The sequence below is a fragment of the Amblyraja radiata genome, chromosome 4 (assembly GCF_010909765.2).
Source record: "Amblyraja radiata isolate CabotCenter1 chromosome 4, sAmbRad1.1.pri, whole genome shotgun sequence".
Taxonomy (NCBI): domain Eukaryota; kingdom Metazoa; phylum Chordata; class Chondrichthyes; order Rajiformes; family Rajidae; genus Amblyraja; species Amblyraja radiata.
Window position 1 is genome coordinate 70,458,961 of NC_045959.1, and position 26,462 is coordinate 70,485,422.

General features: G+C 41.9%; 1 protein-coding gene across 1 annotated transcript in view; it reads right to left on the minus strand.

Moving 5' to 3' along the window:
- The window catches only part of pxdnl (peroxidasin like), a 498,663-nt gene that overhangs the window by 110,966 nt on the left and 361,235 nt on the right, over positions 1-26,462 (minus strand). Inside the window, exons 10-12 of the mRNA XM_033020388.1 lie at positions 17,373-17,489; positions 5,346-5,504; positions 2,726-2,838 (exon numbers count right to left, since the gene is read on the minus strand). Coding sequence (XP_032876279.1) covers positions 2,726-2,838; positions 5,346-5,504; positions 17,373-17,489 — 389 coding nt within the window. The remainder of the gene's footprint in view (positions 1-2,725; positions 2,839-5,345; positions 5,505-17,372; positions 17,490-26,462) is intronic.

Sequence of the window (26,462 nt, forward strand, 5' to 3'; positions counted from 1 at the left end):
CACCCCTACTTCCTTCCCTCCACCCTCCCTCCCCCTCCCTCCCCCTCCCTGCTCCGCACCTCTCCCCCTCCCCTCACCTCACCCCCCTCAGCACACCCTCTCTCTCCCCTCCCCCTCTCTCCTCCCCCCCCTCTCTCCTCCCCCCCTCTCCTCTCCATCTGCTCCCCCACCCTCCCTCCCTCCCCTAAACCCACTCCCCTCCACACCACCTACCCTCTTTCCTCCACCCTCCCCCCTCCCTCCCCCTCCCTGCTCCCCACCTCTCCCCCCTCTCAGCACCCCCTCTCTCTCCCCCTCACTCTCTCCTCCCCCACCTTTCCACCCTCATCCATCCTCCCTCTTCTCCTCCTCTCCACGCCCCCCATCCCTCTTGCCCCTCTCTGTGTCTCTGTCTCTCTCTCTGTCTCTGCCCCTTCTCTCTCTGCCCTCACTCTCTAACCCCCCCCCCCCCCCCCTCTCTAGATGTGACTGCAAGTTGGGGGCTATGCGTCGGTGGATAGGGTGGTTATGGGGTAAAAGGAGCACATTAATACTATTAATATAATATCAAGGGGGGTAATTAGCGTGAGTGCGGGGGGGGGGGGATAGTTAGTGTGTGTGACGCTGGATGCCGCCTCCCCCCCCACAACCGCACGTTGGGGGAACAGACCCAACGGGTCTGCACTTGGTCTAGTAATAAATAGAAATCACATCCCCAATTACATAAACCATCAGGAGAGAAAACCCATGCCAAGCAATCCCTTGAGAATATTGGATTATTAGAATGGGCTGTTAGCTTAGTTTAATTTGGAGATACACCATGGAAACAGGCCCTTCGGACCACTGAGTCAATGACGACCATCGATCACCCATTCACTCTAGTTTATGTTATTCCATTTTCTCATCGACTCCCTGCAGACCAGATACAATTTAGAGAGGCCAATTAACCTACAACCCCCAAGTATTTTTGAGATGTGGGAGGGATCTGGAACACAGGGTGTGCAAACTGCACACAGACGGCATCTGAGAACAGGATCATACCCGCTTCTCTAGCAATGCGAGGCAGCAGCTCTACCAACTGTGCCACTGTACCTCCTATGCACCACTGTGTCATCCTTTGTGATGCACCCTTAGTCTATTTGAAAGTTTATAAATGTCTTCAGGTCATCCAGTCCACAAATTTTGGATAACTTCTCTTCCGGTGCCACATGTAAAGGTACACAGCTGCGTTGCTGTGGAATTTTACTAGTGCTCAGATATGAAAATCTCACTCTGCAAAGACCAGACAAAATGACTTTGGAATAATGTTGATCATTTGCTTGGCTGGGAGACTGCTAAAACAAATTTACTCTGTTACGAGATATTTTAATCTCCGAGCAGATCTCTACAACATTGTTCATGAATGATTCGAATCTGATGCATAATTGCAATTAGCAATTAAAGTTGTCTGCTGTTTTCAGGCCACCAGTCATGTTCTCCCTGTGGAGAAATTGTCCAAGTAAGACTTGAGCTCAGTCAAAGTTTAATTGGTCTATGGGGAGGCAAGTTTGCAAACTGGCAAGCGCTTGTAAATTTCTGGGTTTAAGCCAGAATAAAGCCTTTCTGTTTGTGAATACTTTTGATACTTTGAACTTGAAAACTGGTGTGTGATAGATGTGCACACCATATAGGATCATATGGCTCTGATTCTTCTGCGGAATGAATCTGGGGACTTTTATTTCCAATGGGAAAAACACAGATACATCTATCTGTTATTCTCTGGCACTCCACTGAAAGCCTACTTAACAATACTCTTAAGGAGGTCATGGGGAGTTGGGACTCACCTTTGAGGCTATTTTAAATGTAAGAACTATAAAATACAAAGAATAGTAGAAAATAAAATCTTTAAATACTGTAAGAGATTTTAACTTGAATAAGGAAATAGGAGCAGAATTAGGCCATTCGTCCCATCAAGTCTACTCTGCCATTCAATCATGACTGATCTATCTCTCCTCCATAATCCCATTCTCCTGCCTTCTCCCCATAACCCTGACACCCGTACTAATCAAGAATCTATCTATCAAGAATAGTTGAAGATTGGTGCAAAATGTGCACATCCTAAAAGTTTCCATCAAATTACTACAATTTAATGTTTACAAAATCTGTTTTTCTGATTGTATGGCAGAGTAGAATTTTGCTCCCCCAAAATAACACAGCTAATAAACAGACTTACTCAAAGCGATCTTGAATTGAGGCCAGATACATCAGAATTTAAAATTTTACAGAATTTTACAGAAGTCAAATAGGGCCAGCTGCTTATATTCTTAGGTGTTAAATTGCAAAATTTTACAGAATTTTACAGAAGTCAAATAGGGTCAGCTGCTTATATTCTTAGGTGTTAAATTGCAAAATATTATTTGCAGGATTATTTAGGGTGACATTCCAATGTCATTCATATCCTGGTCAACATAAAGATCAGTGTTAAGATTAAAAGGTCAAGAAACATTCCATTATTCCTACAGAAGAAAACACGATGCGCTGGAGTAACTCAGTGGAGAACACGGATAGGTAACGTTTCAGGTCGGGATCCATCTTCAGATGGAAGAAAGATTCCAATCCAAAACATCACCTATCCATGTTCTCTAGAGTAACTGCTGAATTACTCCAGCACTTTGTGTTTTCTCATTTAAACCAGCATCCACTGTTTCTTGGTTCTCCATTATTCCAACAGTAAGAGTAAATTTATTCAATTCTATTTTCCCCTTACCTTGGTCCAGGTGATTGTGGGATGTGGTTCACCTTGAGCACTGCAAGTTATCTTTACATCCTGACCAACCTCTGCAGTGACATCCTTTGGCACGTCAGTAAACACTGGTATCACTGATTGCAATTAATAATAGCTTGTTAGAACTTCAGACAGAAGGAGAAATAGCATTAATTTTCCCATAGTTACATCAAATCTAGCATTCATCTAACTTTAAATAGCTCCCACAGGGTAATCGAGTTCAATAAATGACAATTTTGTGATTACAGCAAGAATTTTTTTTTTCACTTCTGTTCCATTATTTCCAAAATTATCAATGTTAATCAATGTTAATTGCAAAACGATTCTGATTTCTCCAATTCTTTTGACACGCCATGTCTGACTGCAGTGATTTATGGTGCTGTACATTTTCACTAACAGAAATGACCTTTCAATGTCTTGTGGAAGTGTTAACAAGGACAAATATTAAACAGGAGATACAATTGCCAAACATGTTCAATTGATTTATAAATATTTGAACATCCCAGCAAAAGTTACTGAAATTTAATCAGAAATGGGAATTATTTTATTGATCCCTTTCCTTTCCAGATAAAGTAAAAGGAAAACACTATTACTCAGTTTGTCTAACTACAATGAGGAATTAAGCACATGGAACTTACTTAATTTCACCACAAGCCTCACATTGAGCACTAGAGCATCAAAGGGTCGTTTGTTTTTATAGATATCTCATCAATGTTTAAAATATCATCCACCCCGAACCATCTGCTTACCATATATATTAATGTTTTGGAAGAGGGAATTAGGAGCAAGTTTGCAGATGACACAAAGCTGGGTGGCAGTGTGAACTGTGAAGAGGATGTTAGGAGGTTGCAGGGTGACCTGGACAGTGTGTGGGCAGATGCGTGGCAGATGCAGTATATAGATAAATGTGGTTATCCACTTTGGTGGCAAAAAGAAGGGGGCACATTATTATCTCAATAGGGTTAGGTTAGGTAAGAGGGAGGTACAGCGAGACCTGGGTTTCCTTGTACACCGGAAATTGAAACTTGGCGTGCAGGTACAGCAGGCAATGAAGAAAGCTAATGGAATGTTGGCCTTCATAACAAGAGGATTTCAGTATAGGAGTAGAGAGGTTCTTCTGCAGTTGTATAGGGCTCTGGTAAGACCACATCTAGAGTATTGTGTACAGTTTTGGTCTCCTAATTTGAGGAAGGACATCCTTGTGATTGAGGCAGTGCAGCATAGGTTCACGAGATTGATCCCTGGGATGGCAGAACTGTCATATGAGGAAAGATCGAAAAGACTAGGATTGTATTCACTGGAGTTTAGAAGAATGAGGGGGATCTTATAGAAACATATAAAATTATAAAAGGACTGGACAAGCTAGATGCAGGAAAAATGTTCCCAATGTTGAGCGAGTCCAGAACCAGGGGCCACAGTCTTAGAATAAAGGGGAGGCCATTTAAGACTGAGGTGAGAAAAAATGCTTTCACCCAGAGAGTTGTGAATTTGTGGAATTCCCTGCCACAGAGGGCAGTGGAGGCCAAATCACTGGGTGGATTTAAGAGAGAGTTAGATAGAGCTCCAGGGGCTGGTGGAATCAAGGGATTTGGTGGTGCTGGCTCGAAGGGCCGAATGGCCTCCTCCTGTACCTATTTTCTATGTTTCTATGATGGACATTTCAGTAACCCAATAATACAGTAACAAATACAATGTATTCAAACAGAGCTTCTGAAAGAAAGCAAACATAGCAACATTTGCCCAGATATTCAAGAAACCCAGACAAGGCTCAACACTTAATCCAATCAACGTCTAGCAAAGTAAATCTTTGTAACAATATGTACAATGTGTATGTCTGGTTTGCATTCATCCAATCCATTCCATGCAATTTGCACCTAATTGTCAGGATCTGCAGATGTTTCAATCTCTTTCTGCAGCTCTTATCTAGGCTCTAGACAAACTGGCACCATTCTGCAGCTTGTCCTATTTCTGCAGAAGGCACATTTAAATTGACCAAATGGTCCGGCAGCCCAGAAGCCTTTACTCAATTTTAGTGTCATGGCCTCTCCAATTTGGCCAGAATTAACACCATCAGAAAAATGTAATATTTCTAATATTGAAAGATCGCAGCCCACCATAATGTTTGCTCAAGAGAACAAGACCTATGAGGTTTCCCTCTCCCCTAAAATGTTGTGCAAGTCAGCATTCCCAGGTTTTTTTTCTAATTCTCCAGCCATTTAAAATAGGAAGTTGTGAATGCAGCAGATCTGGCATGCTGACATCAGCACAATTTTCTGTTGGAAAAAAAAGCTTGCTTGTGAATTTGGAACTTTGTACAAACACCACGCTCATGTCATAATATGGAGAATTAACGAAGCAATGACACGGGAAATAATGGGAAATATGGGATTTATGGGAAATACTTATTTATGGGAAATAATGACACAACCTGAAAGGCAAATGTGTTCTGAACGTTTTTGTGACATATTTTCAGATCCTCACTGGTTCCATGTAATAACAGATTATATTGTCAAAATGACTATTTAAACATGTGAACATCAGTTAAGTTTTATGTCGATATAATACCTTCAAATGTCAATAAAGCATATGAATAGTTCTGTACCTTTGGGTTGTACCTTTAGCTGCACTCGAACTCGTTTAACTTGAACAACATTGATAGCCTGGCATTCATATTGACCCTGATGATGGGCGGCTACTTCAACAATCCTCAGTGTTCCCGTTGGTAGCACTGCATGTCTTCTGTCATTGGGGAGCTGGCCTCCTGAAAGCAGAAAGCTTAGTTTAGTTTTGTTTAGCTTAGAGATACTCCATGGAAACAGGCCCTTCTGCCCACAGAGTTCATGCCGACCAGTGGACACCCGTTCATACTATGTTATCCCACTTTCCCATCCATTCCCTACACATCTGAGGCAATGTTTACAGAGGCCAATTAACTTATAAACCTGCATGTCTATGGATGCAAGATTGCAAAGTTTTTATTTATCATTATGAGAAAATTTCAGTTAGTCATATATTGAAATATCTCTAAATATGAAGCACTTTTCCAATTACAGCATGTTATGGATTGATCTGGTACTTTGCTCCATTTGTGTCATTGACATAAAGATTGTAATAAATCACAACATAGAGCAAAATTAAAGATAATTGCAAATGCGTTGCTATTCAGACAAGTAATATGCTTAGCATTGCACACCTGCTGCATTTAAATAATGTGAAAGGTAAACCTGTTTATAAAAAAATTGAGACAGTTGTAAGGGATTTCAAGTAACATGATTCCACGAACACACGAAGTGCTGGAGTAACCCAGCAGGTCAGAGAGCATCTACGAAGAAGAGCCCTGACCTGAAACACCATCTATCCATTTATTCCCCAGAGATGCTACCTCCAGCATTTTGTGTCTTTTTTTCTGTAAATCAGAATCTGCAGTTCCATGATTCCATTGTATTCTGCTCACTAATGACAATCAAAGTTGTCTGAAGAACTGGATATATCTTCCTTGTTTGCATCTACTAGCAAGAAAATTAGACCTTATCAAACCTTCCACACATAGAGTGTCTGAACCGAATGTGACCCTTGACTTCGCAGACATGATCTGCCATGAGATTAGATCATAGCTCATCTGCCTCAATTACATTTAATTGCCTTTTATCCATAAATATTATGAAAGAAAATGATACCCATCTCTAGTCCTGAAACTTATATGACCCAATTTCACTGCCTTCTGACAGGGAAAATTCTTAATGTACATAATTAATGTTCTCATAAGAAATCGTTTTTCTTAGAATTCACAATTGATTTAGCATGGCACTAGTGTTAAAATTATGCTTCCTTGTTCTGTATTCCCTGACAGAGGAAATAGCTTTGCTGTACCAAGTCTGTCAAATCATTTATGATTTCAAATATCTCATTTGGATTATCCTGCTAATCTAATTACTTGGCTAATTAAATCACTCTGATACACAAAGGAAAGCCAAATTTCCTCAACCTCACACAAAAACGAATACTACGAAGTGTGGTGTTGTGTCGATTAGTCTGTGGAGAACAATTTCAAATGATAGTTATCCCACCTGAGGTCCTGTACCTCAAAGTAAATGTACTGTAGTTGGCCACATGTAGGTCTGTTGATCTGATACAAATTACTTAATAAAGACCATGTTTATTCATTGTTTTGATTAATTGCACAAGCTTTCAATTACTTTGGCTCTCATCAATTTCAATTATTACTAGACTAAGTGGGACCCGTTGGGTCCCATGTTCACACAGGAGGATTGGTCCCCCGACGCAATATTCCACCTCTCCACTAATTCCAATATTGGTGGCCAGTGGGGAGGGGGGGGTTTCTGGAGTGCTGGTATGGGTTCTTGGGGTGGCAGCTCAGTCCCTCAAGCCTGATCTGCTGGCAGCTAACTCATGGCTGGTGGGCTGGCAGTTGACTCATGACTATTCCTTGAAATTCCATTTCAAGCAGGGTGCAAGGCCACCAAATTCAAATCCATGTTCCTACCATTTCAAGCAGGGTGCAAGGCCACCAAATTCAAGTGCAGCTTCTTACCACTATGAGCAGGGTGCAAGGCCACCGAATTCAAGTGCAGTTTCCAACCACTTCAAGCAGGGTGCAAGGCCACCGAATTCAAGTGCAGTTTCATACCACTTCAAGCTGGATCCATGGCCATCAAATTGAAGTGCAGTTTCATACCACTTCAAGCTGGATCCATGGCCATCAAATTGAAGTGCAGTTTCATACCACTTTCAGCAGGGTGCAAGGCCACAAAAATTCAGTGCATTTTCATACCACTTCAAGCAGGGTCGAAGGCCACCAAATTCAAATGCAGCTTCATACCATTTCATGCAGGGTGAAACCACCATAAAATCACACAAAACACCAAACTCACAGTTCAGTAGACATTCAGTGTGTTCAGTTGATTCACAGCTCAGACAGTCATGACCTCTCCCTCCCCCATCATGCAGAGACTGAGCCACACCCACACTTCCGGGTTTTATAACCCCTCCCCCTCCCACCCCAGAAAAGGTGTGGCTTTCAGGGTGTGATTGACAGGAGAGAGATTCTCAACATTTTTTAAACACTAATAACAATTTTATTTTTAATTGATGGGAAGAATTCTCTGCACCTGTTCAGCGGAGGGGGGGGGGGGGCTGGCCAAAAATCACAGCCGTAAGTGGTAGCATTTTATCTTAAATCAATATACAGTGCAAACAGGAAGTAAGTGCATTTGCAGTAGTGCCTTTTAACTTCAAGCCAAAGTACCCAAGCCGCCATTTGCAGTAAGTAGTGCCTTTCAACTTCAAGCCAAAGCATCCAAGCCACCATTTGCAGTAAGAAGTTCCTTTCAACTTCAAGCCAAATCACCCAAGCCACCATTTACAGTAAGTAGTGCCTTTCAACTTCAAGCCAAAGCACCCAAGCCACCATTTGTAGCAGGTAGTGCCTTTCAATTTCAAGCAAAGCACCCAAGCCACCATTTGCAGTAAGTAGTGCCTTTCAACTTCAAGCCAAATCACCCAAGCCATCTTTTGCAGTTAGTGCCTTTCAACTTCAAGCCAAAGCACCCAAGCCACCATTTGCAGTAAGTAGTGCCTTTCAACTTCATGCCACCATTTGCAGTAAGTAGTGCCTTTCAACTTCAAGCCAAAGCACCTAAGCCACCATTTGCAGTAAGAAGTGCCTTTCAACTTCAAGCCGAATCACCCGCCACCATTTGCAGTAATTAGTGCAGGGCTCGAAATTAACGGTTGCACGGGTGCCATTGACCACTCAAAGCGCCACGGGGCAAATAAACACCGAGTCATTTTGCCCGGCTTGGCAACCAGATACTGGTTTGTACCGAAGATAGACACAAAAAACTGGAGTAACTCCGCGGGTCAGGCAGCATCTCTGGATAAAAGGAACGCAACGTTTTGTGTCGGCGGTGGCGGCTGTATTGCGTGGGAAAGATACTAGGTGCGGGGTGAGGAAGGGTTGCAGCGAGTGACAGGCGCTGAACTGCGAGCGACAGCGGCTCCACCTTCTCCTCCTCCTGCACCCCGCCCGCCCTGATAAGGGCCGCTGCTTGCAAACTCGCGCTTTCAATACAAACCCTCCCGCACGCCGAGGCCGGGAGGAGGGAGGGAGGGGGAGGCCTCGGCGTGCGGGAGAGGCCTCGGCGTGCGGGAGGGTTTGTATTGAAAGCGCGGGTTTGCAAGCAACGGCCCTTATCAGGGCGGGTGGGGTGCGGGAGGAGGAGAAGATGAGCTGCTGTCGCTCGCAGTTCAGCGCCCGTCATTCGCTCCAACACTTCTAAAGCAGCTGCACCAAAGATACTATAGCTATGGGGTCTTTGAGCTGCACCGCTCGGCCCCGCACCTTGCTGTTGGCTGGCGGAGGAAGGTGGCGGTGGCGAGGAGTTCCCAACGGCCAAGGCAGCGGGGCGATGTTGTCCGAGGAGCGCTGACCCTCCTTCCTCCCCACCTCGCGCCCCTTCTCTCTCTCCCTCTCTCTCTCTCTCTCTTGTACGCCCCCTCCCCCTCCTTATCCTGGGACCCCTCCTCTACATCCAGCACTGATCCCCATTCCCACCTCTATTCAGTCCTCACTGACATCCCCTTTGCTCCCCTCCCCATCTCCCCCCTCCCCCCCACCCAATCTATTCATCCTGCGCTGATCACCCTATCCACCTCGCATTGATTCTCCTGCCACCCCCCCCCCCCCCATCCATCCTGCACTGGTTCCCCAATTCACCCTGTACTTACCCCTTTCACATCCATCCTGCACTTCTCATCCATCCATCCTGTACTGATCCCCCATCCATCCTGTACTAATCCACGCATTCATCCCATACTGACCCACCCTTCATTTACCCTGCACCTTCCCCTCATTCATCCTGCAGTTAATCCCATTCATTCTGCACAGACCCTCCGATCCACACTGTACTGACCCCCCCCCCCCCCCCCATTCATCCTGCGCTAATCTCCCCCCCATCCATCTTGTACTGATCCTCCCATTCAAGAAGAATGGGGGGAACAGTCTGAAGAAGGGTCTCGACCCGAAACGTTGCCTATTTCCTTTGCTCCATAGATGCTGCCTCACCCGCTAAGTTTCTCCAGCACTTTTGTCTACCCCATCCATCCCGTACTGAACCCCCCCATTCAACATCACTGACATCCCCCGTGCTCTCCCCTCACAATTTTATCTACACCAACCAACATGTACTAATTCACCTGCCTCAATCCATCCATTCTGCACAGCCTTCTAACCACCATCGCCCCCCCCCCCCCCCCCCCCGCCATCTATCCACCCCGCACTGATTCACACACACCCCCCTCCCTGACCCTATTGTCCTGGAAATGTCTTCAGAGCAAACATTGACTATGTTTGATAACGGAATGCAATAAAATATGTTCTAATTCCCAATGTTATTATTTGTTTTAATCCATGGATTAATTAAATTGTGAACACGTGAAACATTAAAACTGCAGTGTTCGATTGTCACTGCTACCGTTGACACGTTATTACAGAATTCATTTAACGGCAAATCAATGCTCTTAATATGGAATATCAGTTATTTAATGAGCAACATTCACAACTATACGTACGCATATATGTTACCATGGTCTAGGATTTATTGACACAGGTTGATCATACGCTGAATAATTCAACCACATTTTTGTTTGGAAGTGGAAAGAACTAATAGAAATATCATTAATTGCAATGTGTAAAAAGAGTTGAGATACTGCCTTATAATTTTGCTGCATGTCATTGTGGGATATATCATGCCTTGATTGGTGAATGTTTAGTTTGTGACTTTATTTGAAGCAGAAATAATATGTGAATGTTTCATTGAGTATAATTCCGACTGGTAACTACGCACTTCGTCCGAGCACATTGTCGCACGCGTCATGCAAGCCATCTTAAATGACCACCTAAACTGTCATTTGGCAACCTAAATAGCTGCCAAGGTTGCCCGGCTGGCAACAGGGAAAAAAAGGTAAGCGAGAGCCCTGCAGTACCTTTCAACTTCGAGCCAAATCACCCGCCACCATTTGCAGTAATTAGTGCCTTTCAACTTCAAGCCAAAGCTCCCAAGCCACCATTTGCAGTAAGTAGTGTCTTTCAACTTCAAGCCAAAACACCCAAGCCACCATTTGCAGTAAGTAGTGCCTTTCAACTTCAAGCCAAAGTACCCAAACAACCATTTGCAGGTAGTGCCTTTTACTTCAAACAAACCATATTTTCATTGTCAAACCACATTAAGGGTACTCACAGTTGTGTAGACATTTGTCCAGTGTTATTCAGAGCTCATAGAGACGTGACCCTTGGCTTCATCCATCTTGCAGAGAGTGAGTGAGGCACACCACTTCCTGGTTTTATAGTCCGTCCCCCACCCTCCAGCAGGTGCAGCAGAGAGAATGGTGAATTTTTTAAACTTCAAGCCAAAGCTCCCAAGCCACCATTTGCAGTAAATAGTGCAATTCAACTTCAAGCCAAAACACCCAAGCCATCATTTGCAGTAAGTAGTGCCTTTCAACTACATGCCACTATTTGCAGTAAGTAGTTCCTTTCAACTTCAAGCCAAAGCTCCCAAGCCACCATTTGCAGTAAGTAGTGTCTTTCAACTTCAAGCCAAAACACCCAAGCCACCATTTGCAGTAAGTAGTGCCTTTCAACTTCAAGCCAAAGTACCCAAACAACCATTTGCAGGTAGTGCCTTTTACTTCAAACAAACCATATTTTCATTGTCAAACCACATTAAGGGTACTCACAGTTGTGTAGACATTTGTCCAGTGTTATTCAGAGCTCATAGAGACGTGACCCTTGGCTTCATCCATCTTGCAGAGAGTGAGTGAGGCACACCACTTCCTGGTTTTATAGTCCGTCCCCCACCCTCCAGCAGGTGCAGCAGAGAGAATGGTGAATTTTTTAAACTTCAAGCCAAAGCTCCCAAGCCACCATTTGCAGTAAATAGTGCAATTCAACTTCAAGCCAAAACACCCAAGCCATCATTTGCAGTAAGTAGTGCCTTTCAACTACATGCCACTATTTGCAGTAAGTAGTTCCTTTCAACTTCAAGCCAAAGCACCCAAGCCACCATTTGCAGTAAGAAGTGCCTTTCAACTTCAAGCCAAATCACCCACAACCATTTGCAGCAATTAGTGCCTTTCAACTTCAAGCCAAATCACCTGCCACCATTTGCAGTAATTACTGCCTTTCAACTTCAAGCCAAATCACCTGCCACCATTTGCAGTAAGTAGTGCCTTTCAACTTCAAGCCAAAGCTCACAAGCCACCATTTGCAGTAAGTAGTGCCTTTCAACTTTAAACCAATACACCCAAGCCACCATTTGCAGTAAGTAGTGCCTTTCAACTTCAAGCCAAAGCTCGCAAGCCACCATTTGCAGTAAGTAGTGCCTTTCAACTTTAAACTAATACACCCAAGCCACCATTTGCAGTAAGTAGTGCCTTTCAACTTCAAGCCAAAGCTTCCGTCATCATTTGCAGTAAATAGTGCAATTCAACATCAAGCCAAAGCACCCAAGCCACCATTTGCAGTAAGAAGTGCCTTTCAACTTCAAGCTAATGCACCCAAGCCACCATTCGCAGCAAGTAGTGCCTTTCAACTTCATACCACCATTTGCAGTAAGTAGTGCCTTTCAACTTCAAGCCAAAGCTCCCAAGCCACCATTTGCAGTAAGTAGTGCCTTTCAAATTCGTCAAAACACCCAAGCCACCATTTGCAGTAAGTAGTGCCTTTCAACTTCAAGCCAAAGCTCCCAAGCCACCATTTGCAGTAAGAAGTGCCTTTCAACTTCAAGCTAATGCACCCAAGCCACCATTCGCAGCAAATAGTGCCTTTCAACTTCATGCCACCATTTGCAGTAAGTAGTGCCTTTCAACTTCAAGCCAAAGCTTCCGTCATCATTTGCAGTAAATAGTGCAATTCAACATCAAGCCAAAGCACCCAAGCCACCATTTGCAGTAAGAAGTGCCTTTCAACTTCAAGCTAATGCACCCAAGCCACCATTTGCAGCAAGTAGTGCCTTTCAACGTCATGCCACCATTTGCAGTAAGTAGTGCCTTTCAACTTCAAGCCAAAGCTCCCAAGCCACCATTTGCAGTAAGTAGTGCCTTTCAAATTCAAGTCAAAACACCCAAGTCACCATTTGCAGTAAGTAGTGCCTTTCAACTTCAAGCCAAAGCTCACAAGCCACCATTTGCAGTATGTAGTGCCTTTCAACTTCAAGCCAAAGCACACAAGCCACCATTCGCAGTAAGTAGTGCCTTTCAACTTCAAGCAAAGCACCTAAGCCACCATTTGCTGTAAGTAGTGACTTTCAACTTCAAGCCAGAGCACCCAAGCCACCATTTGCTGTGTAGTGCCTTTCAACTTCAAGACAAAGCACCCAAGCCACCATTTGCAGTAAGTAGTGCCTTTCAACTTCAAGCCAAAGCACCCAAGCCACCAATTGCAGTAAGTAGTGCCTTTCAACTTTAAGCTAATGCACCCAAGCCACAATTTGCAGCAAGTTGTGCCTTTCAACTTCATGCCACCATTTGCAGTAAGTAGTGCCTTTCAACTTCAAGCCAAAGCTCCCAAGCCACCATTTGCAGTAAGTAGTGCCTTTCAAATTCAAGTCAAAACACCCAAGCCACCATTTGCAGTTAGTGCCTTTCAACTTCAAGCCAAAGCTCCCAAGCCACCATTTGCAGTAAGTAGTGCCTTTCAACTTGAAACCAAAGCTCCCAAACCACCATTTGCAGTCAGTAGTGCCTTTCAACTTCAAGCCAAAGCACCCAAACAACTGTTTGCAGGCAGTGCCTTTTTACTTCAAACAAACCATATTTTCATTTTCAAACCACAGTTGTGTAGACATTTGTTCAGTATCATTCAGAGCTCAGAGATACGTGACCCTTGGCTTCATCCATCTTGCAGAGACTAAGTGAGGCACACCACTTCCTGGCTTTATAGTCCTTCCCCCGCCCTCCAGCAGGGGCAGCAGAGGGAATGGTGAATTATTTTAAAACATTAATATATCTCTGATTGTTCATCGATGGGAAAAATACTCCGCACCCGTAAGGCGGAGAGGGGCTCTGAGCGAGGTGGCCAAAAATGACGGCCGTAGGTGGCGGCGTTCTGTCGGAAATCGCAGCACAGTGGGCCAAAAGCGGTCAAGATCAGAGATTTAGTAATATAGATTTTATCAGAAACTAGTCCCATTCATCTTTAATGCAATTAGTGCATGATTTCACGTGCCTGTGTGTTGAACCACTGTTAACCTCCTTGTGTTTTTATAATTTTTTCCTTCATCTTAAATATCCCACTTCAGTCATTCTCAACCTCTCTCCTGCCCGTTTCCATATTGCAACTTCCTATTCCCTTCCACAAAACAATTACCATCTCCTGAAATAACATTTGATGTACTGATTATCGAACGTTTTCTGAAAGCCTGTTGAAACAATTTTCTTAGAAATTTTTAATCTCGCCATATTAGCAATATTATCAAAATCTTCAAATATAGTCAATCACGATCCTCTCAATGTGGTGGTAATCCTTTGCCTGGCTAGTGTGGTACATATCTCTTAATACTGTTTGCAAAAATCCAAATCCACTGAAATGCAAGGTAGCAATGTTCATGCCTGTTACAGTACTGCTCTCCCGGTTAAATGAAATGTGGGTTCTTAGTCAATAGTTCTCTATTTTAAAATAATTTTCATGATAAGGGCAATATTCTGAAGCACCAGTGAACAAATCTTATAGGGGTGTATAAAATCATGAGAGGAATAGATCAGGTGGACACACAGAGTCTTTTGTCCTGAGAAGGGGAATCGAGGACCAGAGGACATAGGTTTAAGGTGAAGAAGAAAAGATTTTAAATGGATTCTGGGCAGTAACATTTGCACACAAAGGGTGGTGGGTGTAAGGAATGACCTGCCACATGAGGTATTGCAGGCAATGGAGGCAGTGACTATTGCAAAGTTTAAAAAACAATTAGACAGGTCCATGGTGAGGACAGGTTTAGAGGAATATGGGAAAAGTGCAGGCAGGTGGGGCTAGTGTAGCTGAGACATGTTGGCCGATGTGGCCAAGTTGGGCCAAAGGGCCTGTTGCCACGTTGTATCTCTCTATGACTTTGAATATGGGTAAATCATTCTTAGTCTGTTGAACCCAGTGAAGGTCTGAGAGTGGGATAAGAGATGCCTCAGCATTCTGATTCTGAAATTCCAAATCTCATCTCTATTAAGTCATCCTCCTCATTGAATAAAAATAAATATATTTCCATTGAAAACCCATATCTACCATGTATTGACATCCATGAAATTAGTAACTGAACATCTAAGTATTAAAGTAATATATAATGCCAATCAAAACATCCACATGTGTATTAAACACCTTAGGGCTACTTGCAAGTTACTTCCATCTTAAAATCCTATAAATTGCATTTAATAATCAGATTATTTTATGTAAATGCTGGTCGATGCAGACTCATTGGGCCAAAGGACCAATTTCGGCGCTGTATCTCTAAAGGTTAAAAGTATATCAGGTGCATATAAATGTTAGTAGAAAGTCTGCAAAATGATTAATATGACAGCAATTTCGATTATATTTAGAATTACCACCTATTTTTCAATAGTCAAGTGGGGTCTAAAGAGTCTGTTTTGCCTAAATTCCAACACAAATAAGACTACATAAAAATGTGTAATTTAAAATATATCAACCTGCTTTCTGATCTATCAGAAGCTTGATCTGTTTCCTGTAAGTTGTGTCAAGAATTTGTGGCTAACCATTTTGATCTATTTTTGCTGAATTATATCCCAAACTTAGCTCAAATAATTAATTCCAGTATCCATGTATTGGTTGGATTGGAGACTCGTTAATACTACATTTGCATTTGAACCTCTATCCTGAAATAATTAAGGACTGTAGAAAACTTCTGTTCCAGATCTCCCCATAGAGATTTCATTCTGTGTAAAGTGTGGGAGATTGCAACCTTCACGTGGTCGCCCTGTTTGGACGAATGCAATCAACCCGGTGTGTTCAATTAAATAAGATCATATAGAACAAGTTGTCCTAAAACTTTAGGTTGTGCACGCCATACACAAGAAGAAGATTCTGTGTACATACATCTGGCCCCTCATGTAAATCCTCATCTTATATTCTAGTTTCAATCTTTTTAAGTAGGAAGGAACTGCATATGCTGGTTTAAACTGAAGATAGACAAAACATGCTGGAGTACCTCAGCAGGACAGGCAGCATCTCTGGAGAGACGAAATGAGTGACATTTCAGATTGAGACCCTTCAGACTAGAGTCAGGGGAAACGGAAACGAGAGGTTAGACAGTGATGTAGAGAGATTTAGAACAAATGAATGAAAGATATGCTAACAATGGCCTGTTTCCTTTATCATCGTAATTTTTTTGCATATCTTTCATTCATTTGTTCTATATCTCTCTACATCACCTTCTATATCTCTCGTTTCCCTTTCCCCTGACTCTCGTCTGAAGAAGGGTCTCGACCCGAAACGTCACCCATTCCTTCGCTCCAGAGATGCTGCCTGTCCTGCTGAGTTACTCCAGCATTTTGTGTCTATCCTCAATCTTGTTATGATCCCCCTGCTCCATTGAAAAACACCGCTCTTCTGCATTCAGTTTTAAGGCAACGTTTAAAAGTGTCATTTGTGCTGAACCTAAATTATGGAGGTTACGTATTATTTTGAAGCTTTCCGGAGCCCTCTGTAGATAAATAAAACCTTAAGAGAAAGATATTTTTTGAAAAAACATATTGGGGCAATAAAATTCACCAAGTGTAACAGTGCATACTTTAGCAGCAAATCTGAGCAGCAAATACTTAATTTGATTGATGGTAATCATGAACAGTCTTGCTAATTTCATAAATTGTAACAATAGCCTCTGCAATAGAAGTATGAGTCATTGAAAAGTATCATCTCTATGACAAAATACAGTAGACACAAAATGCTGGAGTAACTTAGTGGGTGAGGCAGCATCTCTGGAGAGAAGGAATGGGCAACGTTTCGGGTTGAGATCCTTCTTCAGACTCGCTAGAATTTAGGAGATTGAAAGGGGATCTTATAGAAACGTACAAAATTCTTATGGGGTTGGACAGGCTAGATGCAGGAAGATTGTTCCCAATGTTGGGGAAGTCCAGGACAAGGGGTCACAGCTTAAGGATAAGGGGGAAATCCTTTAGGACCGAGATGAGAAGAAACTTTTTCACACAGAGAGTGGTGAATCTCTGGAACTCTCTGCCACAGAGGGTAGTTGAGGCCAGTTCATTGGCTATATTTAAGAGGGAGTTAGATGTGGCCCTTGTGGCTAAAGGGATCAGGGGGTATGGAGAGAAGGCAGGTACGGGATACTGAGTTGGATGGTCAGCCATGATCATATTGAATGGCGGTGCAGGCTCGAAGGGCCGAATGGCCTACTCCTGTACCTATTTTCTATGTATCTATGTATCTATGTCACCTATCCCTTCTCTCCACAGATGCTGCTTCACCCGCTCAATTACTCTAGCATTTTGTGTCTATCTTTGTGTCTAAACCAGCATCTGCAATTCTTTCTTACACATCTACAATACAGTGGTACTCTTTGATTGTGTACAGTAGGTCACTTCATAAAAATACCTGCTTTGGTCCAGGCGATGACTGGAGTTGGATTGCCCTCAGCCACACATTCAAAGTCAACAGTGTGTCCTTCAATTATTACTTGATCCTTGGGAACGACTGTGAATTTTGGGGGAGCTGAATACAAAACAAATAAAATGATTAAACCTATCATTGAGTTGATAAATGTGGAGAAAGTAAATCAAGCAACAAAAAAAGATGCTCTTTTTAGTTTGTCTACATTTAATGAAGCATTGCATTATAAATAAAACATGATATGTCATCTAACAGTGTGGTGTATCCAGTCTCAGATGAATTGTGTACATTAAGTTTGATCAGACTTCACTTAATTACTCTGCAATTGATAGCAGTGTAATTTAATTGAATCAGCTATAAATATTGTCCTGGATCACGCATGACCCAGCCGATATTCCCTGTAGTATTTCTGAGGCTGCATTAACCCTTCATTGTCCTACTGATCCAAACAAAGTCAAGATCGTGCTGCCCTAGCCTTCGCACAAGGCAAAGTGTAATTCCTAAGCTTTACCATACTCTGGGTGAAGACATTTCACATCATCACACGCTGCCTCGATAAGGATGAGTCGCACCCTGGCCACTCCCTTTTCTCCCCTCTCACATCGAGCAAAAGGTACAGAAGAGTGAAAAAGCACACCTTCAGAATCAGGGACAGCTTCTTCCCAGCTGTTATCAGACAACTGAACCATCCTACCAACAACTAAAGAGCAGTCTTGAACTACTATCTACCTCTTTGGAGACCATCAGACCATCTTCAATCGGACTTTACTGTCTTTATCTTGCATTAAATGTTAATCACGTTATTCCCTTTATCATGTATCTGTACATTGTGGATGGCACATTTATAATCATGTGTTGTCTTTGCACAGACTGGTTAACACGCAACATAAGCTTTTCACTGTACCTTGATACACGTGACAATAAACTAAACTCAAACTAATCTCAACCCTGACTAGCCAACCTCTATACTGAGACCATTATCCCTGGTCCTTGACCTAAAGTAGAGGAAAAATCCTCCCTACATCCATCCTATTGAACACTGTTCTAAGTTTGTCTTGCTGACTTGCATGTACCTATCTGAAATCAATATTCGTCAAGATATTGTCTATGGCATGAGATTGAGAGGATCCAGATGATACATATAACATCATCTATTTATTTTTTATAAAGGTGCTGGACTTTTTGATGAACAAAAAGATCTACTGTAGCTTTAGAGCACTACACACTCATTGCCCCCAACTAATTTACCATCTTGCGTCTTATTTGTTAAAGCAGCATCCAAGATACAATCACTCAGAGGAAGAGGTCGACAGCAAAGAATAGCCTGTGGGCGCTGAACTAGAAAATGCTGGTCAGGCAGCATCTGAGTAGGGTGACAAAGATAAACCAGATGACATACATAATGTCAGTGCCATCTGAGAGAGGGTTGTAAATGCTTGTTGATTAATAATGGATTTATTTTTAAATACTTGTTGAATGAAGATGCAACAATTGATCAGGTCACAAGTGACTACAGATCCTGAAATCTGTAGCAAAAATTAATATAGGATCTCAACCCAAAACATCAACAATCCCTTTGCCTCCACAGATACCATGCGCCCCACTGAGTTCCTGTAACAGCTTGGTTTTTTGCAATAAAAATGACTGCAGATACTGGTTTACACCAAAGATAGATACAAAATGCTGGAATAACTCAGCGGGTCAGGCAGCATCTCTTGAGTAAATGGTTAGGTGTCGTTTCAGGTCGGGACGCTTCTTCAGACCCAAAACTTCACCTTTCCATTTTCTTCAGAGATGCTGCCTGAGTTATTCCAATGTTTATTGCCTAAGCTTGATTTTTGCCCCGGTTTCCAGCACCTGCAGTCTCTTGTTTGTGCAAAGATTGATGGATGAATATTGTTTGTGTGCTGACAGACTAGCCACTGAAGTGGAATCAATAATTTGTGAATCCTTGCAGTTTTGTGGAAGATTTAAGAACTTATTGTTCATGGTAGGTAATCTTGTTCTTAGTATTAAAATAGATTTGTCCAACAAGGAAATAAGTGGTTGTCAAGAGTACATTATACACAGATAGTTGTCAGTTTATTCCAAGAACAGAAATATTTATGTTTTCTCCCGCTATGAAGAATACCTTTTAACATTTATGAGCTATTTTTATTCAGGTTTCTATCCATCATGTTGGCACTATTAAGAGAAAACGTCTGAAGTACACTGTGATCCTTTTTGATAGCATAAAGTAGAAACAATTGTCTCATACTGATGAGCCAAACTTTCTTGCTTTGGCTCAATTGAAACAATCTGTTCAAACTACTGCAAGAGATTAATTCAACTTCAAAAAAGCAGCTATCCATGGACAAAGTGATTTTTATTAGTCTTCAGCTAATCCTTAACATTTCAGATTCATGACAAGCTGTTTTTTGCATTGTTTTATGTGGGTTTTAAAGTCCATTTCTATGCAGTTGTGATCTATCGTGGTTTCAAACTCATTCTTGTTAAGGACCAGCACTCGGTTATAAAAGATGTATTTGTGTTAGATTTAATAGTTCTCTTCTTTTTACTGGTGATAAGTATACACTCCTTCAAAGTACATGTGAGTTAGTGCAATCCTTTCTTTCATACAGCAAGTCTTTGCTCTCAGACTTTTTACACTTTGGAATTATCACCAATCATGCTGGATGTACATTGTTACTGAGTAATTTAAACATATACATAGGCTGAAAAATAACAAGGAATGAATACGGCTACATGGAATTTAATTATTCGACACAATTTTTCTGGCTCCACTGGATGGCATTTTCCTCTTCGTAACTGGTTGATCATGTCCAGGAAAATTTTTCCCCATGTTGGGTGAGTCCAGAACCAGGGGTCACAGTTTATGAACAAGGAGTAGACCATTTAGGACCGAGATGAGGAAAAACTTTTTCAGCCAGAGTTGTGAATCTGTGGAATTCGCCGCCACAGAAGATGCAGTGGATATATTTAAGAGAGAGTTAGATATAGCTCTTAGGGCTAACGGAATCAAGGGATATGGGGAGAAAGCAGGGACAGGGTACTGATTATGGATGGTACACAAAAAAGCTGGAGAAACTCAGCGAGTGCAGCAGCATCTATGGAGCGAAGGAAAAAGGCAACGTTTCGGGCCGAAACCCTTCTTCAGACGTTGGCTTCTTCCTTCACTCCATAGATGCTGCTGCACCCGCTGAGTTTCTCCAGCTTTTTTTGTGTACCTTCGATTTTCCAGCATCTGCAGTTCCTTCTTAAATACTGATTATGGATGATCAGCCATGATCATATGGAATGGTAGTGCTGGCTCAAAGGGCCGAATGGCTTGCTCCTGCATCTATTTTCTATGTTTCTATGTCCTGAGTTCTCGGGCACATTGGATGCACTCTGGGCAGGCTAGAGGACTATTTTTGTGTGGTATTTTCCGCTCATCTACTTCTGCACAATGGCTGCAGAGCCTTTTGGTTTTTATCCAAATTCTGGTAAGAACCAGTTTTGCATGATTTAAAAAAAAACTATAACCAAATAAGTTTATGTTGTTTTCCTCCCTTTTCATTAATTTATTGCATTGCTATGCTTCATTTCAACTGTTTATCTACAATGTCTCCAACTACTAGAAGTGCACAAATAGGAAAAGGGCAGAGGTATACAAACTTAAGTAAAGGGTTAAGAAATAAATGTGTAGACATCCTCTTTATTCTGACAGATAATAATTGTCATTGATTGTAGTGGAAATGTGGCGATGATGATTCTAATTATTTTTGCAAATGATGATGACAGATGCATAAATATCCCAACTAAGTATAGCGTAATAATAGTAATAAGCATCTGGCAGATCTACACGCCAATTAATGGTTTAAGAAAGGCTTGTTCATCATTGGGATGGCAGATGAGTACCCATAATAATGAGTATCACCTATATTTTATCAACACTGATATCCGGTACTCATGCGCCCATGACAAATTTAATCAAGAAAAATCATATTCATGATTCAATAAATAAATAGTATTTTAATAATCACAGAATTAAAGGATCTCAATTAATTCAAATAAATTTAGTTTTAAGTGGTGTGATGGGAAATGCTGGAAAATAATAATTGTCATTGATTGTAATAGAAATGTGGCTATGATCATTCTAATTATTTTTGCAAATAGTAATGACAGATACATAAATGTCCCAAGTATAAAATGGTTCAGTGAATGCTATGTCACTTACTTAATTTTACACTTTCTTTTGCAACAATCAATAGACCTTGAGATAAAGATAGTCCATTCAAATGGTTACTCCACAGAAAAGTCTGACCATTTGCCCACAATTTAATCAGGGTAAGGAGTACAATTTACATTTTTTAAGTTTAAATGGCAAGCAACATTTGAAGGAAATGCAGATGGATTGATTTGTTGTAGTTAAAACACTTGTTGTTAATACATTATTTAAACTCAAGGTCAAACATAATTTCTCGGTTGCAGCCTTAACTATCCACAAGATAGTCATAAAAAGTTGGAGTAACTCAGGAAAAACAGGCAGCATCTCTAGAGAGAAGGAATGGATGACATTTTGGGTCGAGACCCTTCCTCAGACTTTATCCACTGTGCAAATGCTGCAACTTCATGCAATTTAACAATAAGGCAGATAATAAAATGGCAACTATAAACAATTTAGACAGCAACTTTTCAATATCTGATTTAAACAATACATTTTCCCCTTGTCTGAAGTTATTGTGTTTTTGTTTTCCCATAAAGAATAATAAGCACCATTCTCTTCATTGTAACTTTGACAGCAAATTGTGGCCAATTATCTCTGATAGTTGCCAGACAGGGGGCAAACTACAGTATATCAGTTATCCAGCAAAAATGAAGACATATAAGACGTGGCAGTTAATATCAAAAGGCAGATGTTGCTGGTATCGCTTTGCTGTATTTTTTACGGCTTTAAAACTGTATTGTTTGCGACCTAGTGCTATTTGTAAAGGAACAATCTTCTTTTATAAGTAGCACAGAATGGTGCTTTTGGATTTCCTTGTGTAAGATGTCATGTGGCAATTTCAGCACAGAATGATCGATGCCAATGTTTCGCAGCAAATGGCATCGAGCTGCGACCTCAGCAGCCTGTTCGTACAGAAGCATCCAGCATTCCTTCAGATACAGGGGAGTGTTGCTATCTAACAAATTATTTTATGGTGGTGGGAAGTGTGGTCCCAGGGTACAAGGGCACTTTCCCCATTCAAGCATAAGAATTGCAAGAATGTTCTTTTATCTCTTCTCCTCCCCCCACTCAGGTAGCCAAACAGAGTTTCCAAATTATCCACTTGCACATTTACCAACCTATTAGAGTCATAGTGAGATACAGTGGAAACAGGCCCTTTGATCCAACTCGCCCACACCGCCAACAATGTCCCAGCTACACTGGTCCCACCTGCCTGCGCTTGGTCCATATCCCTACAAACCTGTCCTATCCATGTACCTGTCTAACTGTTTCTTAAATGATGGGATAGTCCCAGCCTCAACTACCTCCTCTGGCAGCTTGTTCCATACACCCACCACCCTTTGTGTGAAAAAGTTACCCCTCTTATTAAATCCTTTCCCCTTCACCTTGAACCTATGTCCTCTGGTCCTTGATTCCCCAACTCTGGACAAAAGACTCTGTGCATCTACCTGATCTAAGCCTCTCATGATTTTGTATACCTCTATAAGATCTCCCCTCAACCGCCTGCGCTTCAGCCTACTCAAGCTCTCCCTATAGCTCACACCCTCTAGTCCTGGCATCATCCTTGTAAATCTTTTCTGAACCCTTTCAAGCTTGACAATATATTTCCTATAACATGGTGCACCGAACTGAACACAATATTCTAAATGCGGTCTCACCAACATCTTACACAACTGCAACATGACCTCCCAACTTCTATACTCAATACTCTGACTGATGAAGGCCAGTGCCAAAAGCCTTTTTGAACACCTTATCTACCTGCGACTCGACCTTCAAGGAACCATGCACCTGCACTCCTGGATCCATCTGCTCTACAACACTACTCAGAGGCCTGCCATTTACTGTGTGGGTCCTGCCCTTGTTCGACATCCCAAAATGCAACACCTCACACTTTTCTGTGTTAAATCCCATCAATCATTCCTCCACCCACCTGGCCAATTGATCCAGATCCTGCTGCAATCTTTCACAACCATCTTTGCTATTGTACTACATTAAGTGTTCAGAGTGTGATATCTTCTACATTGAAGAAATAAATCAAAGTTATATATATACACATATATACACACACACACACACACACACACACACACACACACATACTTATGCATAAAAACAAACAAACAATAATAGTGCAAAAGACAAAACCAATGTACCCAAGTCTATGTAGGTCAGAGCTTATTTGGAGTTTCTTTTAGCTAATTTAATTCTCCATCTCGCTCCTATCCTGACATATCTGTCTGTAGCCTCTTGCACTGTTGTAATGAGATCCAATGTACGCTTGTGGAATAGCACTTTATCTTCCACCTGGATATACTGCAGCCTTCCGGACTTTATATCAAATTGTACCACTTCAGCAAACATACATTCTCTGTCTGTATCAAGGCTGACCATTTCTGCTGCAAGTCATCCATTTATGTTACTGGCTCTTTTTTTCCCCTTTCCTGCATTAATACTGCTGGACATGTCCAAGAGCCCTTGCATTTGCAAATTTTACATTCCGTTGTTTGTGTTCTGACTGTCTAATTGCTTTCATGGTTTTCTTTAACACAGAACAGTGGGGGCCTCGAATACATTGTCAGGGGTGGTGGCGGGGACAGATTCAATAGTGGTATTTGAGGCTTTTACATAGGCACATGGAAGTACAGGGAATAGGGGGATATTGATCATGTACAGGCAGAAGAGCAGTTAAAGTCAGCATCATGTTTGACATAAACATTGTGGTCTGAAAGGTTTATTCCGGTGCTGTACTGCTCCACGTTCCATCTCAGAACAGTTCATTTTCTCACTCTTTTATTACTCTATTAATGCATCAGCTGGATAACCACTACAACTTACTTCCTCAGCAACCCACCTCTCATCCGACCTAACGTATTCCCTTTGTCTTGTCCATCTCTTCGCCACAAAACTAACTTATTTTCTCTCCTTCCCTGTTAAGACGAAAGGTCCCAGACTTCAACCATCAACCACGTACCTCCTTCCACAAATGCTGCCTGACCTAGCTGAAATTTCTGGCATTTCCCCTTTTTTTTTAATGCCAGTGCTACTGAATTTCTGGAATATTTAGAAACACGAAATTTAAGTTGAGAACTATGGAAAAAAGTCTGAAAATATTCAAAACAAATTAAAATTATACAAATCATTTCAAGGTTTCAAGGTCAGTTTATTGTTACATGTACCAATTAATGTACAGTGAAATTTGAGTTTCAAGTTAAAGGGCCTGACCCATTGTACGAGGTAATTCAAGAGTTCTCCCGCGTTTCCCCTGATTCAAACAAGGAGAATTTCGGTAATAGTAGGTACTCGGGGCTCTCGTGGACATTTTTCACAGTGCTGAAAAAACTTCACGAGTTACCGCGTTTCCCGAGTACCTGCCATTAGCATTACGAGCTGCTACGAGACATCCACGAGCTCCGACGTACCCGCTACGTACTTACCACGAGTTTGATTTTTTTTAAACTCAGGAGAGCTCTTGAATTACCTCGTAGTGGGACAGGCCCCTAACTCTTTTCGACTTTAGAGACATCGTGGACACTGGCCCTTCGGCCCAACGAGTTCACGTTGACCAGTGATCAGTCCGTACATTAGCACTATCTTACAGCCTAGGGACATTTTACAATCTACAGAAACCAATTAACCTACAAACCTGTACGTTTTTGGAGTGTGGGAGGAAACTGGAGCTTACCGGAGAAAACCGGAGCACCCAGAGAAAACCCATGCAGTTCACAGGGAGAACGTACAAACTTCATATGGCCAGCACCCATAATCAGGACTGAACCCGGGTATCTGGTGCTGCAAGACAGCAACTGTACCGTTGTGCCACCCTAACGTCTAAAGGGCCTGTTCCACTGTACGAGGTAATTCAAGAGCTAACCCGAGTTAAAAAAAATAATCAAACTCGTGGTAAGCACGTAGAATGTACGTAGCGGCTACGTTGGATCTCGGGACGTCTCTTAGCGGCTTGTAACGCTAACAGCAGGTACTCGGGAAACGCGGTAAGCTCGTGAAGACTCGTGAAGATTTTTCAACATGTTGAAAACATGTCCACGAGAGCCCCGAGTACCTACGAGCGGCTATTACCGTAATTCTCCGAGTTCGAATCGGAGAAACTTGGGAGAAAACTTGAATTAGCTCGTACAATGGGACAGCCCCTTAACTCCTAACATCCCTTAACTCTTTTCCTTGTAGCTTTGTAATCTTCTGCCACCACCCTTTTTGTGTGCTCCAGGAGCAGCCACGGCATTGATGATGGAACTCTCCAGCAGAGTTGGGACATTTGTATTCATGCAGGAGGCTTAATGCTGCCAGCAACTACAAGAATAAACAACAGTAGATCTATGTGGAATTGCAAGTAAATTCATGATTCTTGAGACCTTGGCTATATCTTTAATATGTTTTCTCGTTTGCTACATTTTTAATTGCTCCAGGAATCTGCTGACAAGAATAGTTTTGTATCCTAAAAGTAAAATCAATAACACAATCTTTGAATTGTAACATAACTATTTTAGCTGTACAGTGAACAAAACCACAAGTATTTGTTCCTTGAGTGTACCATTTTACAAGTTGGCAGGTCATCAGCAAGTAAATTAAATATTTAGTATCGGAAACCTACTTGTCCATTTCATAGTCACATATAGAATGTTTGCTGCTTGGCAATAACATACTCTTAGCCAGTCTAACCTGGGGTGTTCATTTCCAAGAGTAATTAGTTTTCTGTCTGTTAGATGAAACAGGAGGCAGAAGTCTAGCAAATTTTGGGAAAACTTTGAAATATTTTGCACTGGATATTCTCCTCCACGTTGCAAATTAAGACCAAGATTCATGACCTATAGGTCTCACAACTGTGTCTAATGCTGTAAATAAGTAAT